This window comes from Diabrotica virgifera, chromosome 2 (genome assembly GCF_917563875.1).
Source record: "Diabrotica virgifera virgifera chromosome 2, PGI_DIABVI_V3a".
Lineage (NCBI taxonomy): Eukaryota > Metazoa > Arthropoda > Insecta > Coleoptera > Chrysomelidae > Diabrotica > Diabrotica virgifera.
In genome coordinates, this window is record NC_065444.1 from 56,896,401 (window position 1) to 56,914,791 (window position 18,391).

General features: G+C 32.1%; 1 protein-coding gene across 4 annotated transcripts in view; it reads left to right on the forward strand.

Annotated features, from left to right (window-relative positions):
• The window catches only part of LOC114331494 (dynein heavy chain, cytoplasmic), a 144,735-nt gene extending 132,289 nt beyond the window's left edge, over positions 1-12,446 (forward strand). For all 4 annotated transcript variants that reach the window (XM_050643656.1, XM_050643658.1, XM_050643659.1 and 1 more), the window contains 5 exons: positions 1,102-1,416; positions 1,510-1,839; positions 6,784-6,981; positions 7,043-7,214; positions 12,050-12,446. In XM_050643656.1, the coding sequence (XP_050499613.1) occupies positions 1,102-1,416; positions 1,510-1,839; positions 6,784-6,981; positions 7,043-7,214; positions 12,050-12,321 (1,287 nt within the window). In that variant the 3' untranslated portion in view covers positions 12,322-12,446. The remainder of the gene's footprint in view (positions 1-1,101; positions 1,417-1,509; positions 1,840-6,783; positions 6,982-7,042; positions 7,215-12,049) is intronic.
• Positions 12,447-18,391: the final 5,945 nt, after the last annotated feature.

Consider the following 18,391-nt stretch of genomic DNA (forward strand, 5'->3'; position numbering starts at 1 on the left):
TATTAGAAGAATTTTTTACTAAGCAACAACATTTTTGTTTATTTAGTATTATTTTGTATTTTGACAACGACACCCGACTTGGGCGTCGAAACGTTAATAAAATCATTTTTAGGTAAAATTGTGGCTTATTTCCCATTTGAATATACTTGATTATAAAAATGCCACAAAAAAAATAGCTTCAGAACAACATAGAGAATTAAATAACCTTTAAAATAAGCTAACACACGACCTATAGTCTTATTTAAAAAAATCATCGATTACGTCATCACGCCCAGATGGATTACGTCACTAGTATGATATATATACCAAAAAATTTCAATTTAAAAATAAAAATCGACCTGTTTCGGGATTTTTCCTTAAAGTCACCAGCTTGCGACAATATGAATTTATTCCTTTCATTTGCACCATACTGTATGCGTAAAATTTATTTTTTTATGTTGAAGCCATCACCATCCCATGATAAAATTTTTATATGTTATTAACAACAGTACTATGTATTTGTAGGAATATTATGAAAGTTTTGAATTATGTACTTTTTGGAAAAAAAACTTAATCAAAATATATATTTTTTGTTTGAGAAAAACTTGTTTATCATAACATCATGCTGTATATATCACTGTAAAGAGCTTTAAAAATGCCGCAAAATGACACCTCTCCCAGCATTCTAGCTCAATTAGGACAGCTTCTTCAACCATTCCAATAAAGTATGATCACGGTGTTTTGGATTTTTTTGGAAAACTTTACATAACCATATTTCGGAAACAGCTTGAGATAAAAATTTAAAATTTTGTATTTTTGTTTCCCTTATTAGCCCCTATGAGTATTGCAAATTATAACCAAATCTCAAGAGGGGTGGAAATTAGGTGTGTTGAGTTGTATTGCAAATTATAACCAAATCTCAAGAGGGGTGGAAATTAGGTGTGTTGAGTTGATATGGAATGACCCTACATTTGTTTAACTGCTTTAATTTTCAATTTTCATGTTTTATTCTTGTTTCTTATTTGGCAAATTTGTGGAAAAATTGACAATGTCTCAATTGTCGATGTCCCTTTCAACATATTGTGAAGAGTTTATCATATATTTTATTTCCGCAATTTTTAGGGAAGGACGAACTTGCCGCCAGAGAAAGTCCCATGGGACGCCCTAGTCACTCTGCTCTCGCAATCCATCTATGGTGGTAAAATCGATAACGATTTCGATCAACGACTGTTACATTCCTTCCTGAATAAACTTTTTACTCCCAAGAGCTTTGAGAGCGACTTTGCTTTAGTGGCGAACATCGACAACGGACCTGGTGGAAATAGACACATTACAATGCCAGATGGTACTAGAAGAGATCACTTCTTGAAGTGGATCGAGAGTTTTGCTGATAGACAAACTCCAGCTTGGTTGGGATTACCAAATAATGCTGAAAAGGTAAGATTTACTTCCTAACAGTTCATTCTCCAATAATTATAATGTGCTGCTCTCATTGTATTATGTAATGTTATGTTCTACTTCTTATTTTAGGTCCTATTAACAACTAGAGGTACCGATTTAATAGCCAAACTATTGAAAATGCAACAGCTGGAAGACGACGACGAATTAGCTTACTCTATTGATGACAGCTCGCCTACAGATCATGCTGAAATTGACGGTAGACCGTCTTGGATGAAGACTCTTCATAACAGCGCTCATACTTGGGTTAACTTGTTACCAACTTCTCTTCAGACCTTACGAAGAACTGTCGAAAATATTAAAGATCCCCTTTATAGATATTTCGAGAGGGAAGTCAACTCTGCTTCCAAACTTCTCATTGATGTATTACACGATCTTAATGATGTACTTTTGATTTGTCAAGTAAGTAAACTTATTCTTGTTTTGAGACATTTACTACGTTATTCCAATATACAGGGTGTTGTATTAATAATTGGAAATATTTTAACGGTAGATTCTTGGGCTCAAAGTATTAGGATTTAACCCAAATCACTTAAATAAAATGTGGCTCCTTATTGAGTTACAGGGTGTTTTATTTAAAAAATTACAAACTATTTGTACCAAGTACTTTAAAACCATTTGACATATCCTTGTCATACTTGGCAACAAGTGTAAGTACTGTACACCCTTCTAAACTGTGTTTCTGGCTACTACCAGAGACGTACGACGGGGGAAAGTGAATGGTTGACCCTTCCCAAATTCTACGCCACTGAGGGAATTGCTATTTTAATCCAATTTTTGGATTCTCCAATACTTTCTATATAAATAATATACTTTTCATTCGTAACGATAAAGTCATTAGTTTTCGAGATATTTGAAGCTAAAAATGAAACGGCACAGTTATTTTGATTAATGTATTATGCCCCTTCATTTTGAACTTCAAATATATCTAAAACTAATGATTTTATCGTTACGACTGAAGAGTATATTATTTACGTAGAAAGTATTGGAGAATCCAAAAATTGCATTAAAATAGCAATTCCCTCAGTGACGTAGAATTTGGGAAGAGTCAACCATTCACTTTCCCCCGTCGTACGTCTCTGGTGGTAGCCAGAAACGTTTAACATAATTTAGAAGGGTGTACAGTACCTACACTTGCTGCCAAGTATGACAAGAATATTCAAACGGTTTTAAAGTACTGGGTACAAATAGTTTTTCAATTTTTAAATAAAACACCCTCTAAGTCAGTAAGGAACCACATTTTATTTAAGTGATTTGGGTTAAATCTTAATATTTTGAGCCCAAGAATCTACAGTTAAAAAATCTCCAATTATTAATGAAACACCCTGTATAGAGTGAACAAAAAATCTGGAAGGCCTAATTCCAGTTTAAACCAAACCCTTCTTTCAGTGCGTCATTAATTTTGACGTCATATAGGAGTTTATCAAATTTGTCATTATGGTTCTTAGTTCTTCAATTAAAACAACGTGGTTGGTGACCTTTTCATTGGAAATTTCTCTTTTTAAAAGCTCCCAAACTATGGGATTAAAGTCAGGAGCTCAACAAAATAGTAAAAAAATTATAAATATCTAATACATATTTTCAAATGTTTTATTGCTGTTTATTATTAAATATATTATAGTTAATGTATAACATTAACATTACATAACAAAATTAAATTTAAAAATAATATTTAAACAAATTGAACCTAGTGGATTAGTTGAATTTTTTTAATAATTCATAGGTGGTCATAATAATTTCGCCAGGGACTGTAGATACTTAACTTAAAAATTACTAATTGTTTGCTGTAATCAAAACGTTTCAACAAAACTGTAAAAAAATATCGGCAAAACCAATTTATCTGCCAATTTGATATGTACCTATATATCCAATAAGATACCTATGTTAATTGTGCAGAAATCGCATACACACGGCCTACAGTACGTACACGACTTGTGAATAAAATCTATGCGCACGGCGCCCTGGGCACTGTGTACATATTTTATACACAAAACGATTAACGTGTTAAAAACACAAGTCAGCTTTAAGAGTTGTTCTCTTCCCTGTTCTTTTTTTTTTTGTTTTATGTCAATAATTCTTGTTTCTCACCTCCATGAACGACTCCGCCCATAATCTACCAGGACCGAGTAACGGTGCCTTCGGACACATAGTGTATCAGTACTCTAAGTTTACTTCTCAGTAACTTAGTTCACTATTTATGGTACAGTATAATAATCAAGTAAACACTGATGATGATCGGTCATCCGATCGAAAACTAGTTCTGTTCTGTGATGTAGCCCTTTTTAGGGATTTTAAAAAATATACCTTATATAAAGGATTTTATCGTTTTTGTCTTCTTCTTCTTCTTTTGCTTCTTGGAGATCTTTTGATCTGTTTAATTCTGAAGCTGCCTCTGGTTGATTTCCTGGAAGGTAGATTGCCAACTATCCCTCCATCTTTTAGGTGGTATTCCGGGGGGGTCTTGAACCGGGCGGGTTGTTTTCACTAGTAATACCACTAGAGGTCAAATTATTTCCGTAAATTTTTTTGAGATCATGAATATTTTGAAAATTTCCCGAGTCGCAGACGAGGGAAATTTTCTAAAAATATTCATGATCAAAAAAAAATTTCCGGATATTAATTTGACTTCGCGTGGTATTCGGTAAGAAAATTCCACACCAAATTTGCATTTGAAAATCCAAAGCTGCATGAACAGATTAATAGCGCGCCATAGCTTTGTCAGCAATTATTTATTGCTTTCAAATTCGTAATTTCTACTCTTTGTAGTTGCATGGGAATACCATTTCAAGATAGAAAATAGTATATTCTTCAATTTTACATAAGTTTTGAGTAACTACAAGTGATAGAAAATGAATCAAAACTAAATTATGTAAACAAATAAAAACCAGTCTGTCAAAAATGTTCTGTTATTGTAAACGTCAAAAAATTTCCACTATAATTCGCTGTTGGGTACCCCACGAGCAAAAAATTTCCGATAAAATACCTCCGTTGCCATGGTGATCTGTCAAAATAACGTATTTTGATTGGTTCAAAATTACAGGTGTGGAATTTTCTAGGGTAATTTTTGGGAGTCTATTCTCATCCATTCGTCTTACCTGGTTGTACCACATTCTCTTGCGCTGCCTTCCTATCTTACAATATCTTGAATTTTGCATTGCTCTCTAATGTCTATATTTCTTACTCTGTCTCTTCTTGTTTTCCCCACTGTTGTTCTTAAGGTTTTCATTTCGGCAACTCTTAGCATCTGTTTCGTTTTGTTGGTGTCTTCGCGCACTTCTATGCCATATGTTATGATCGGTCGTATGCAAGTCTTGTAGATTATAATTTTACTATCTGTGCGCATATACGGATTTGACCAGACTATCTCCCGCAGACATCCTGACAATGCAGATGCTTTGTTGATCTGACTCCTCAGGTCCTTTACTGGGTCGTGAGTGCTTGATATATCTATGCCCAGATATCTGAATTGCATCACCTGTTCTATGGGGTTGTTCTCAACCACTAACTTACATCTGAGCGGATCTTTTGCTATTGTCATACATTTAGTTTTGTTGGTAGAAATGTTCATATTTAGTTGGCGGCTTACTTGAAAGAACTGAAAGAGCTGTCTGTGAAGATCATCTTCTGATTCAGCAATAATTGCTGCATCATCTGCGTAACATATCATACCAATTCTTTTGTTGCCCATTCTATATCCGAGATTAAGAGATGTTACTTTGTTTATAATTTTGTTCATGAGTAGGTTAAACAAGAAGGGGCTTAAACTGTATCCTTGTTTAATTCCCCCCCGTGTTGGAATATTTGGTCTTCTGTTCTAACTTTGGTTACATTGTTAACATTTAGGTTATGGACTATCTTTGTTATGCTGGTCGGTGTTTTATTTTCTATTAATATATTTAGAATGTCTCCCAGCGAACTCTGTCAAACGCCTTCGTCATATGCCGTTCATCAATGAAGCAAATATACGCTGGCATGCCGAACTCTATAGCTTTTTCTTTTATTTGTTTTATTATAAATACTGCGTCTGTTATAGATCGTCCCTTTGTAAAACCTTGTTGTTCTTCAGCATTAGTGATCGCTTTTGTAATATATGGTATACAGCCAACTACAGGAAAACTTTTCCCTCATGGATTTATAATAATAAAGTTTCAGTCTACACTTAAAAACATCACATGAATGAAGTAACTCGAGTTCCTTTCGTATATACTCCATCTAATTTACTTACCGTTGCACGTCATCCGCGTCATAGCCCGTGACGTCACATGATACCAACACAAAATATTTAGGCGGTAGGTGTGTTCTTTTTTAGAATCACTTTGCCGAGTACACTGTCATTACAGCCACTAGACATATTTTATTATATACGCATAGTAATAATATTTAAAGATTTATATTAATGTTAACTTAAAGAAATACACAATAATATGTTTCATTTAATTTGTATAAATGGATTATAAAGCGTTTTTATGAAGCACATTTGTTCGGAATACACTGTAACTATAATCGAACGAATGTGATATTTTGGCATAAATTGGTAACATTTATTTGACAGTTGCGGTGATGACACTTCATATTTGTTTATATTCTATACTATAAGTATTTGTTTCATTATATTTACTGTTTTAGTAAATATGTACTTTAGCATAAAGTATTATGTACTTTAACGTAAGATTATAACTTAATTCTTGTTTTCTTCTAAAGTTTTTATTTATTTACATTGAATATTAATTTGTTTTGCTGTATAATCCATTTCCGCAAAAATTTTGTGATGTATTTGATTTAAAATGAATTCAAGAATTTTTTGTAATTGGGCAACAATGTCAACTTATAGTCCGTCCGCTTTAACTTCCCATGCATCACGACTTATTTTCAAACACATTAAGTCAAAACCTAAAGTGAAACGTACGCAGATGTGTGTAGTATATAGTATACAGTATACAAAATGCATATACACATCGACGTTCGGTTCACTTTAGGTTTTGACTTAATTTGTTTGAAAATAAGTCGTAACGCACGGGAAAAGTTAGAGCGGACGGACTATAGATCTCTAACGTGGATAATGACGTGCAACGGTAAATAAATTAGACGGACTGTATATCCGTTCGAACAAAAACTTCTGTTTTATTTTAAAATGAGTCCATCACAGAATGTTGAGACGCCATAGACAAAAACAACTATATCGTTTGATATCACATTCTGTCACATTTTGTCGAAGAATAAATCTTGTAAGTTAAAGGAGAAATATCTATAAATTCTTATTGGTATCGACCTTGCTTCCCCGTAAAAGACATAGCAACATATTTCATGTTTTGTTAATATTGTTAATTAACAGAATGTTTGTTTTAGGGGGACAAAAAGCAAACGAATTATCACCGACTGATGTTGGCTGAGCTAGTGAGAGGTATTATTCCCAAGAATTGGCACAGATACACCATACCGAAAGGATGTACCGTCATGCAATGGATTACCGATTTCAGTCAGAGGGTTAAGCAATTGCAAAAGGTGTCTCAAGTAGTTTCTTCTTCAGGAGCTAAAGAGTTACAGGTACGAAGAAAGAATTCTATATAAATATCGGGCTGTGTTATTATTTTTTTTGTATTTTCAGAGTCTCCCTGTATGGTTGGGTGGATTACTAAATCCAGAAGCCTACATAACCGCCACAAGACAATGCGTTGCCCAGGCGAACAGCTGGCCATTGGAAGAACTCCATCTAGACGTAACAATCACGGATAGTACCGACAAAGATTCTATTCCTCACGATTGTTTTGCTGTCATTGGTAAGTACCTGAGTGTTTATAGGTAAAATACAAGTCTTATCTGAAATGATGAATAGAAAAAGAAAACTGTATGACAGTGAAGTTATTATTATAAAGTTAATATTAGTACGTTCTCAGACGGTAAAATATTGCAAAACCTATAAATTTTAAAACCGCTTACATTGACATGAAATTTGTCATACACATAGATAACATGTAAAAGAAGAAAAGTGCTATTATGCCGATGTGTGCTTTTGCCATAGGGGTGAGTTTCACCCCTTCTCGGGGGTGAAAAAATATACGTTCAAAATAAGTCGGGAAATTGATAAACTAACTAATTTGAAGCAACTTTTGTTCTATAGCATTTTTTCACTAAGTTAATACTTTTCGAGTAAATACATATGTTCATTTTTCAACAACAAAAAAACACGTTTTAAGACGTTTTTTGCAAATAACTCAAAAAGTAAGTATCTATTTCATCTAAAAAACATTCTTAGCACAAATATAGCCCGTAAAAAAGTGAAAAAAATGGTTTATGTATGAGATCCCTAGACCCAGTAAAAGAATTTGTAACTAATGAAAAAAAAAAAGGTTTATGCTCGCCAAATTCCAAATCGAATATTTCCAAATCGAAGTGAAATAACCAAAAAATTAAGCACTTTTTGGGGAAAACTCATTCCAACTTTTTTAAAGCATTTAAAACTTTATTTTTGTTTTGTTTTTTTAAGTTTCTAGCATTAAAAGTAAGGAAGTTACGCTCAAAATAAAGTTGGTCCCTTTTTTGGTAAAAAAATCGTGAAAATCACCCCCTAATTAGCATCCCAAATGAAATTAATTGTTACCACTTCACAAGTTGCGTTACTCGTGTATGTATTGTTTATATAATCTGTAAGTTTCTTCGGTTCAAAGTGCTTATTTTTGAAGGGGCTGTAGTTGAAAGAGCTTGAACTAGCCAATAATCACGAGTGTATACAAATTTTGAACAGCCATATCTTAACCAATTTTTGCACTACAGAAAAACAAAAAATCCAAAATATTCAGAAAAGCAAAACCTACATTTTTTCTTTTTGTGATTTTTGGTATCACTAATAAATTTAAGTTATTGTGAAAGAAAAGTATTTTTTTTAAATTAAAAATAAGAAAAAAATTACTTTATAACCAAATTTAAAAAAAAAATAATCCCTTTGAACTGATGAAACTTACAGATCATATATTGTAAATAATACATAAGTAAAGTAACTTGTGAAGCGGTAACGATTAATTTGATTTAAAATGCTAATTAGGGGGTGATTTTCCCGAGTTTTTTTTACCAAAAAAAAGGAGCAACTTTATTTTGAGCGTAACTTGCTTACTTTTGATGTTAATTTTTTTTTAAACAAATATAAATATTTTTTAAATACTTAAAAAAAAATGTAATGAGTTTTCCCCAAAAAGTGCATCATTTTTTGGCTATTTCACGTTGACATATTCGCTTTGAAATTTGACGGATATGAACTTATATTTTATTAGTGACAACCTTGCTTCTGCTGGGTCTAGAGAGTTCATACATACACCATTTTTTTACTTTTTTAAAGCTTTGTTTCTTAGTGTGAAAGTTATATGTGTTGACTTAGTTTCATTAACTTTTATCTTCCGTTTCTTTAACCACTGTCCAATTTGGTGCAGGTGTTCTTGAAGTTTTAATACTGCAGCTGTTGGATCCTCTTCAGTTGCAAATATTGCTGTGTTATCAGCGAAAGTTCCAATGGTGGTTTGTGGAGAGGTTGGTAAATCGGATGTGTACAGTACATAAAGAAGTGGACCCAATATACTACCTTGTGGGACTCCTGATTGAATTTTGTTACGGTTTGATAGTTCATCCTCCACTTTAGTTTCAAATTCTCTGTGATTTAGATATGATTTTATTAAGTCAAAGTATTTGTTGGGTAGAGATTTTTTGATTTTATAAAGTAATCCTGGGTGCCATACCTTATCAAATGCTTGGCTGATGTCCAGAAAGGCTGCTGTGCAATACTGTTTATTGTCCAAAGCTCTATTAATTACATTTGATATGCGATGGCATTGTTGCACTGTAGAATGAGCTTGTCGGAATCCAAATTGGTGTTCTCGGATCCAGTTTTGGAATTCTAGGTCGCTCATAATTCTTTTAAGTAACAACTTTTCAAGAAGTTTTGACATTATTGGCAGTAGACTTATTGGGCGGTATGATGAGACATCCGTTAAAGCTTTACCAGGTTGCGGTATCATAATTACTTGGGCAATTTTTAATGGTTTAGGCCAATAATTAAGTCTTAAGATTGCATTTAATATGTACAATAACTTCATTATAGCTTTTTTAGGAAGTTGTTTTAGCATTGATGCTGTTATGAGATCAGTGCCTGGTGCCTTCTTTTCATTCAAATGATTAATTTCATCTTTGATCTTCTTCGGTGTAATCAAAGTTAGTTGCTCTCGTTGATTAATTGGTAAGGCTAGTTCCTGCTCTACTTCTTGTACTTGGTCATTGTCGAGTGGCTTGAAGACTTCAGTTAGATGTTCAGCAAATAAATCAGCTTTTTCTTTGTTGCTTTTTGCCCATGGTCCTGGTGGTATTGAGTTATTCCGAATTGAAGGTGGAGTATTTATTGGTTAATTTTTATTTTTAATTGTTTTCCAGATAGAGTTATCTTGACGCGAAAGGTTTGATACATAGTTTTCAAATGAGTTGTTTCTCATCTGTTCTAGAGCTGTTTTTAAGTTTCTAGTTTTGTTATTATAAATTGTCCTGTCGTCTGGTCTGTGAGTTCTTTGCCAAATTGATCTGGCTTTTCGTTTTTCTGCTACTAGTCTTTTTATTTCAAGAGGAATGTTGGTTGAAATTTTTTTTGTCCAGGTTGAGTGGTAGACTGTTTGGCAGCATTTTGAAGTAAGTTGATTAGGTTACTAGTTTCTGTTTCTGTTTGTTCGGGAGTTTGCAATCTCACTAGTAGATTTACTTCCTTTTCTATGATTAGCCGGTATGTATCCCAGTTTGTTTTGAAGCTATGCAGTCGAGGTGTTGGTTTTTTTATTATCACCGTTGTGCTAATTGTGCTAATTCACCGAAATAAATATACTTTCATTAGTTCATTTTTATTTTATTTAAATATCAAACTAATTTTAATGCTTACCACTTTCCAAAAATGAAAAAAAAAAAGAATAGGAATGGTCCGGATTTGAACCGAAGACCTGTCGACCTGTAGCCGAATGCTATACCAATAACGCTACGAACTCTCTGTATATGTAGTCTCGGACATAATGACAATTCACGGTAACAAACAGACGAAGTGAAGTATAAATATAAATGTTTTAATAATACTTATCTTACTCCCGAGAAAGACAAACAAAGACACAAAAATTATAATAAATATATTTTCTGCAGCCGTTCCGAAAATAAAACTTTCGGTATGATTTATTAAATCGAAAGTACCATTTTAAACAACTCGTACCGGAAGTATATAGCTACTTTCGGGACTAACTTTTTCACCTTTTTTTACTTTCGGAACGATTTTGGGTAGCTAGGTAACGCCTTTGACAATAACATCAACTTTGTATTTTATTATGACAGATTCACAGATTGAAAATGGCCGCAACCAAATTAATATCTCAAAAAATAGTAAAAGTACTGACACTTTTAATACTAATTTCAATACTGCCACTTCTGTTAATATTTCTAACAATATCAATGTAAATAGTTATTATAATTGTGTTATTAATATTCATAAGTAGATTTTTCTAATGTTGAATTCACGAGAGTAACTTTAAAGTGTTTAGTAAAAGTTCATAAGTAAAGTTTATCCATATATTCTTTTTAACATACAAAACGGCTGCAGAAAAAATATTGAACGTAACACGATCCAAAAGTGATTTTACGAGACTCGCAGGATTCCAGGACTCGCCTACGGCTCGCCCTGGAAACTTCTAACTCGTCTCGTAAAATATCACTTTCGGAACTTTTACGTAAATTACTATTACTAAAAACACTAATATATTTATTCTTTTCATACCTTTTTTTGTACAGATATATTTATACATAACTTGAAAGGTTTAGCAACTAACGCCATACTGTCTGTGTGCGCATGCGCGCAGAATAATAAAAATTCACTCCCAATCGCGCCTAAAGAAGTATAACTTCAAAAATATCTGTGACAAGTTATGGTGCGTAGTTTCTCACTGTACAAGAAACATGGCCATGATGAAAAGTTTTAATATTTTGGCAATGCTCTGACGTCAGAAATCATGAATGACGTAAGCGTATTTTTGTAATAAAAAAACTATATAGAATTTTCGAATGCTGATTTTTTGGAGAAAGACTATAGAACATTTATTGTGTTTTGTTTGAAAATTAGTGCACTATGGTTCGTAGTCAAATTGTATAATTTATGAATTAAATTAAAAGACAATTATTTATGTTTCATTTCGATTCAGAGGCAAGGCACAATCTACAGACAGCTGTTTCCGTTTTGAACTTCATCAGTGTAGATGCTTGCCCGCCTCTGAATCAATACGAAACGAGTTTGTCTTTTTAAGGGGAATTTCAAAAATAGATTGAAATCCACCATAAGAACGCTGCCGCGACATCTATTAAAGAAAATAGGAAAGTCCCAGATACAGAATCCATTATTAAATATAATAATAGACACTAATTTAAATCTGAAACTTTCCTTATTAGAAGCTTTCTCTGTTAACATCCTAAATCTCTGCCTTTTACAATTTACAAGGCATAGAGACGACAAATATAGAAAGCGGAAAGGATTCTACAATATGCAATCATATTCCGCTTTCATTCTTCTAGGACTGTAAGACTTTTCTCTGTATAATTTATGTTTTTATTACAGGTATTAAACTACAAGGTGCTCAATGTCGCAACAGTCAACTTTTACTCACCTCCAGCATCATGATAGAACTACCAATCACTCTTTTCCGATGGGTCCGAATGGCGACTGGCGACGAGAAACTCAAAGAGGGAAAACTGTCTCTTCCTCTTTATCTAAACTCCACAAGAACGGAATTGTTGTATACAGTAGAACTGAATATAGCAGCTGGACAGGACCCACACAGCTTCTATGAACGTGGCGTAGCTTTACTTACATCCACTTCTTTGAACTAAATGTTGTATCGTTAATATACTATTTATTCGAGCTTTAATATTAATCGTCTATTTATTTTTTGTTTACAATATTATGAGATAAAATAGTTGAATTTTACTTTTTATTAATAAATAATTAAGAATTATGATGAGTATTTATTGGGAAACATTTTGAACAATGGAGAGATGAATTGTTTGTATCTTTTTTAGTATTCTCTTCCATTCTTCTCTGTTTTTCGTTGTCAACCATCTTACACCGGCTCCACAGATGGGAGCCAATAGGGATGTTCACAAAAAATTAAAAAGTCATTTCAAACATGTAAAACGATTAAGAAACACCCTAGGAATAATAGGGAACTTGCACATAAAAATATTTTTGCATAAAATTGTTAATTTATGTTTAAAAATGATAAATTCAAAATATTACGTCTTAACAATTAATAGTGTACATACAACAACTGATTATAATTCCGCGCCCGAAATTACCGTTTCAAACAACTTTAAAAGCGCGCGCTTGGGTCTGACGTCACCAACCATGATATTTACCACTGTTCTCGTTTGGCTACTGCCTAGTGCCAGACGTGCACTCTGCAGATAATATCTTATAAAGATTTTCATGCATTCATAATATTATTTTTAGTTTAGGGAAATACATTTTTATTTTACAACATAGGTATCTCAAATGCCAAATTATATTATAAAGTTTGAACAAATCATATTTCTTAAAAAATGTAAGTACATAGATACTACTAAAAAATTACTTATAAAAAGAAAAAGAAAGAATGTTTTATTATAATATATAAATATATATTTAGTTTAAAATATGAATTTCATTCTCACATAAAGAAATAAAAAATATTTATGGATGAAACTTTATTTTATCAAATTTTTATTCCATTTATTTTTAATAATTATCAGATCCAAATAGACGCGGGAAAATATTTACACTCCAAAAGTCTTGTGCTATACTAATCAAACCGTCGATAAGATCTGGGTCCTATTGTATCCAAATATAAGTAAATTTTGAATTATTTTTAAAGTGTGTATCTGGTACGCAAAATCAACACTTTTTTTTCAAGTAGAAACATTATTTGCAACTGTACTTTTGCATTGTACATTGTAACATTGGTTATTTGGTTGTCTATTGGTTATTAAATGTTCCAAATATATGTACTTCTGGTCGTAATATTTTGTAATAAACAAAACTAAAAGCTATAATTTATAAATATTTTAAATTCATAACAAAGAAGAAAGAAAATAAAAATAACTTAAAAATAAACAAAACTTTTAGTAATAAAAGTCAGAGTAACTAAAAACTATTGTTATAAACAATTTAAACGTGTTTATTAATAATACTTATAATAGGTACCTACTTATTTGCCTCCTCACATTTCTCCAATAGAATAACTTTCACTGCTTTTTATAAAATTTGCCACCATGAAGACATCAACTACTGTAGATTGTCAGATTAACTTTTTGAAAAACCCTAGTCAGTCATATTATACATTTAAAAACACTACTTTATAAAGTAGCACTCAGAATGATCAATTTCAGTTTGAAACTAAATATACTCATTATGGAACTATACAAGAACACAAATACCTTGGAATTTCCAATTAAATAATATGATTAAAATGGAATTAATACAATCCCCAAAACAACCTTTTTTGAACTTTTATTTACAATCAACTTCTACATGAGAGTTTTAAGTAAATGTGAATGAATTTGTAAATAATTTCTAAATATCCTAGCGGCTTTGTTGTCGACTCATAGAAATCTAGCAGGTAGACGTGGGTCGTGACTCGTGACGTCAGACCCGTTTACGCGCCTCTGAAGAAATTTGAATTTTATAGCTTTTTCAATGTCTCGTAATAAGCCTATGGGTTAACAATATTTGTTTTTTTTTGCATGCATGCGTTTTATGATCATGTTACCTTATATTTTTTAATATTATTTTAATATTTAAAAATATGCAAGTTCCCTATTGTCCAAAATTTCAAAAAAATTGAAAAAGCCTTTCTATAAAAAATCTTTATTAGAAATCTAGCAATATTTTCAATTTCAAGAACGCTTCTCTATTCGTCTGACGTCACTAGTCGTATACCCCAAGCGCGCGCCATTCTCATAGTGTTATTGTTTACCTGTTTGGCGTTTCAGGTCATTTTATTTTGTTCTCTTCTTGTTTTATCAGAGTTAAAGTGGAGTTTTATAGTGAATTTGTTTATTTTAAAGTGGGTAGACATAGACTGTTTGTAAGGACATATTTTGGGTGGTACAAAAATAAACAAATAAAATGGAAGAAGGTTTTCAGAAAGCCGATTCGTATAAACTACCGACTGTAGTGTAGATGTAACAATGGTGTATGATTTATTGGCATCTTGTAAAAAAATAAATCTACCACAGCTTTACTGAGTGTATATTCCATATAATTTTCCATGTCTTCTTTAAGCTAAAAAGATAAATGCTTAATCCTCTACAAAAAAAAAATAGAGAAAGTTGTATGCATGCATATTGTATACATACATTGGCTGATTATTACTTTACCTTGGTTAGGTGTATTAAAAATATTTTTATTCTTTTTCATGTGCCTTGTCCGTTGTGGACGTTGGCTATCATCATGGCAATTTTAATTTCGTTTGCGGCGTTTCTGAATAACTCGATCGATTTTTGTCCAAATCATTGTCGTAAGTTTTTAAGTCATGAGTGTCTTTTTCTTATGCATGTTGTTAAATGTTACTCTGTCATTTTCAACACTAGATCTTATTTCGGTTGTTTCATATTTCGAGTTGACGACTGTTCCAAGGTAAAAAATATTTTTGAACTTAGGTATTCTACATTTTCATTTCAACCAATCTTTTCACTAAATTATTAATGATTTTAATATAATATAAAGTCATACCTACATCCACATATAGTTATTTCAATGTTTACTTTTACTGTATGTATTATTAGAATCCCGGTTTTAGGAATATCCCAGTTTAAGGAATACAAATTTGAGGCCCCGAAACTTTTTCATTTACTCCTTAAGGGGGTAGGTGCAAAATCTTGGTCCAATGCTATTTAAATTCATTCATTTTTTTCGAATCCTGAGAAAACTAATAATATTTTTGAAAAATGTAAATGCAGAAAGAACAATGACATTATTACCAAGGGCCGAAAGTCTCTGGAGAACTTCTATAATGTTTATTTTATTAAGTCAGTTCTTTAAGTTAGTTATTTTAAGTTCTAGCTGCAACAAACCATTTCTTTTTCTGTTTTAAATTGGTTGGAACGCTAATAAAAATCTTGTCAGAACTGTTTTTTGATGTATTTTTACACACCCAGGAACAAAACACCACTTATTTGGCTTCATTTTTAATAATTAAATACGAGAAAAACTGCGCACATTCAAATACACTTCGTAAATAAGTATACAAAACTAGCCGTTGATCAAAGCCGATACGACTACTGACGTCACAGGTCGTAGCCTCGCTGCAAGGAGCCGTTTTTCTAGCCTCCAAGAAACTCGACATTATGAACTCATTTATTTTAAAAAAATATACATTTTTAAACAGTTTTATGATTGCTACGTTTTTATATACCTTATAATCTATTGAATTTAACTATATTTAAAAATTAGTGAACATCCCAATTGGGTCAGCTGTGTTCCCATGTTCGGTGGGGCATCCACACATTGGGTTGAGTATTGGGGCCATGTCAGTCTGTTTCCTCTAGAGCCAACGTCAATATGTCCAGCATGCAAACTGCCGCGGCTGCGATTGTCGTTATAATGAGTGCATACGATTTTATTTTGCTACAAAAAGGCGAAGGCCCCTCGTCGAAGATGGTGAATGACAACAATTCATAAACTGAAAAATTTATCTGCTGATGCACCTGAACGAATTTATGTCAACTAAAACTTTCACAGCGGCAGTTGTCAAACTCGTCCGATACGTCTAAAGGTGGGAAACAATAAATTTAATATAAATAAATTTATAGCTTTTTATCGCTAAATTTCCCACCTCCACTAGTTTCAGTTCCTTTTATCTCGCAACTTAATATGTTTTCCATCTTTTGCGTTATTTGGCCGGTTATTAGCGTGCTCATCACTGTATACTGATAGACCAGGGCGCATCTGTAAAAATATTAGTACATTTGGACGTTGAGAGGTGACTCAATTTTTTTTGCAGAAATTGCTTGAAACTAAATCAAATAATATTTGAGTTATCCTCCCTCTCAAAAAGGTCCGGAACATTGTTTAAATAATCAAAATGTCAAAAAATGAAGGAAAAATGCGATTTTTTTCTTCGTTTTTTGATTATAACTTTAAAAGTATTCATTTCCGAGAAAAGTTGTACTGACATAAAAGTTGCATAATTAAATTTTCTACAATATAGAATTGGTTAAAAATTTAAAAAATAGTCACCCTTGTTGTAAAATAGCAATAATTGCGAAAAAACCATACAAAAATAATAAGTTTCCGCATTTTACGTTTTTCAACCATTTATGATACACTTAGGACCTTCATATTTCACCCAGAAAAACATTATGATACAGTAAAACAATACTGTAAATTTCATTAAGATCGGTTTAATAGATTTTGCAATCCAGCTTTCGCAAAAAAAATTCATTTTTTCAAAATGTTACAGGACTGAAAATAAAGCAGATAGCAAGTTGAATTTTTTTGCGTATAGAAGTGTAATGTACCTTTCATTTGCAATTTTGCAAAATTAAAATCGATTAACTACCACGGCGTCAGGAATTTTTTTTAAATAAACATTAATTATTGGTGCTACGCGCAGGACAGCGGATAGTTTGCTCTGATTGGGCATTTCAATGACCTTTGATAATGATTGATACATTTTAATTTGTATTACATTTCGATATAAATAAATAAATTTGTTTATTACAAAATAAAAATACATACTCTATCCTTTGAAATAACACTTTTAGCAAATACTTTCTTTGTTCATATATTTTAACTTAGAGAATAAAAGTTTATTATTTCTAAACATATGCAATTGTTTAAACAATATTATACAAACAATAATAAAATTAGTTTGATTTTTGTGGAATTAAGATGTTAAAATACAACAAAATATAGAGTAAGAAAATAATATATTAGATAAAGATTGGAAGAAATTTTGGTGGAAATCAACTTTTGTGAATCGAACACCGCTGTCCTGCGCGTAGCACCAAAAATTAATATTTAAAAAAAATCCTGACGCCGTGGTAATTAATCGATTTTAATTTTGCAAATTGCAAATGAAAGGTACAGTACACTTCTATAAGCAAAAAAAATTCAAATGCTTTATTTTCAGTCCTGCAACATTAAAAAAAAAATGAATTTTATTTGCGAAAGCTGGATTGTAAAATTTATTTTTCAAAATCTATTAAACCGATCTTAATTAAATTTACAGTGTTGTTTTGCTATATCATAAAGTTTTTCTGGGTAAAATATGAAGGTCAGAAGTGTAGCATAAATGGTTGAAAAACGTAAAATGGGAATACTTGTTTTTGTATGTTTTTTTTTTTTTTCGCAATTATTGCTATTTTGCAACAAGGGTGACTATTTTTTAAATTATCAACCAATTCTATATTGTAGGAAATTTAATTACGCAACTTTTATGTCAGTACAACTTTTCTCAGAAATGAATAGTTTTAAAGTTATAATCAAAAAACCAATAAAAAATCGAATTTTTCTTTCATATTTTGACATTTTGATTATTTAAACAATGTTCCGGACTATTTTGTGTGGGAGGATAACTCAAATATTATTATTTGAGTTATTTTCAAGCAATTTCTGCAAAAAAATTGGAGCCACCTCTCAACGTCCATCTCAAAACAGATGCGCCCTGGACTATGATACAAACGTGCCTGGACGTCAAACAATATGAGATGGGCAGGTCATGTGGCAAGAACACTGAACGACTGGTGGATTAGAAGATTATTGGAATGGCGACCGGGGGCAGACAAACAAAGCAGAGGTCTACCACCAACACGCTGGGGTGACGTAATAAACAGAACTGCCGGGAGCTGGATGATGGTAGCTCAAGACTAGGGAGACGTGGAGAAACTTGGAGGAGGTATATGTTCAGCAGTGGAGGATAAC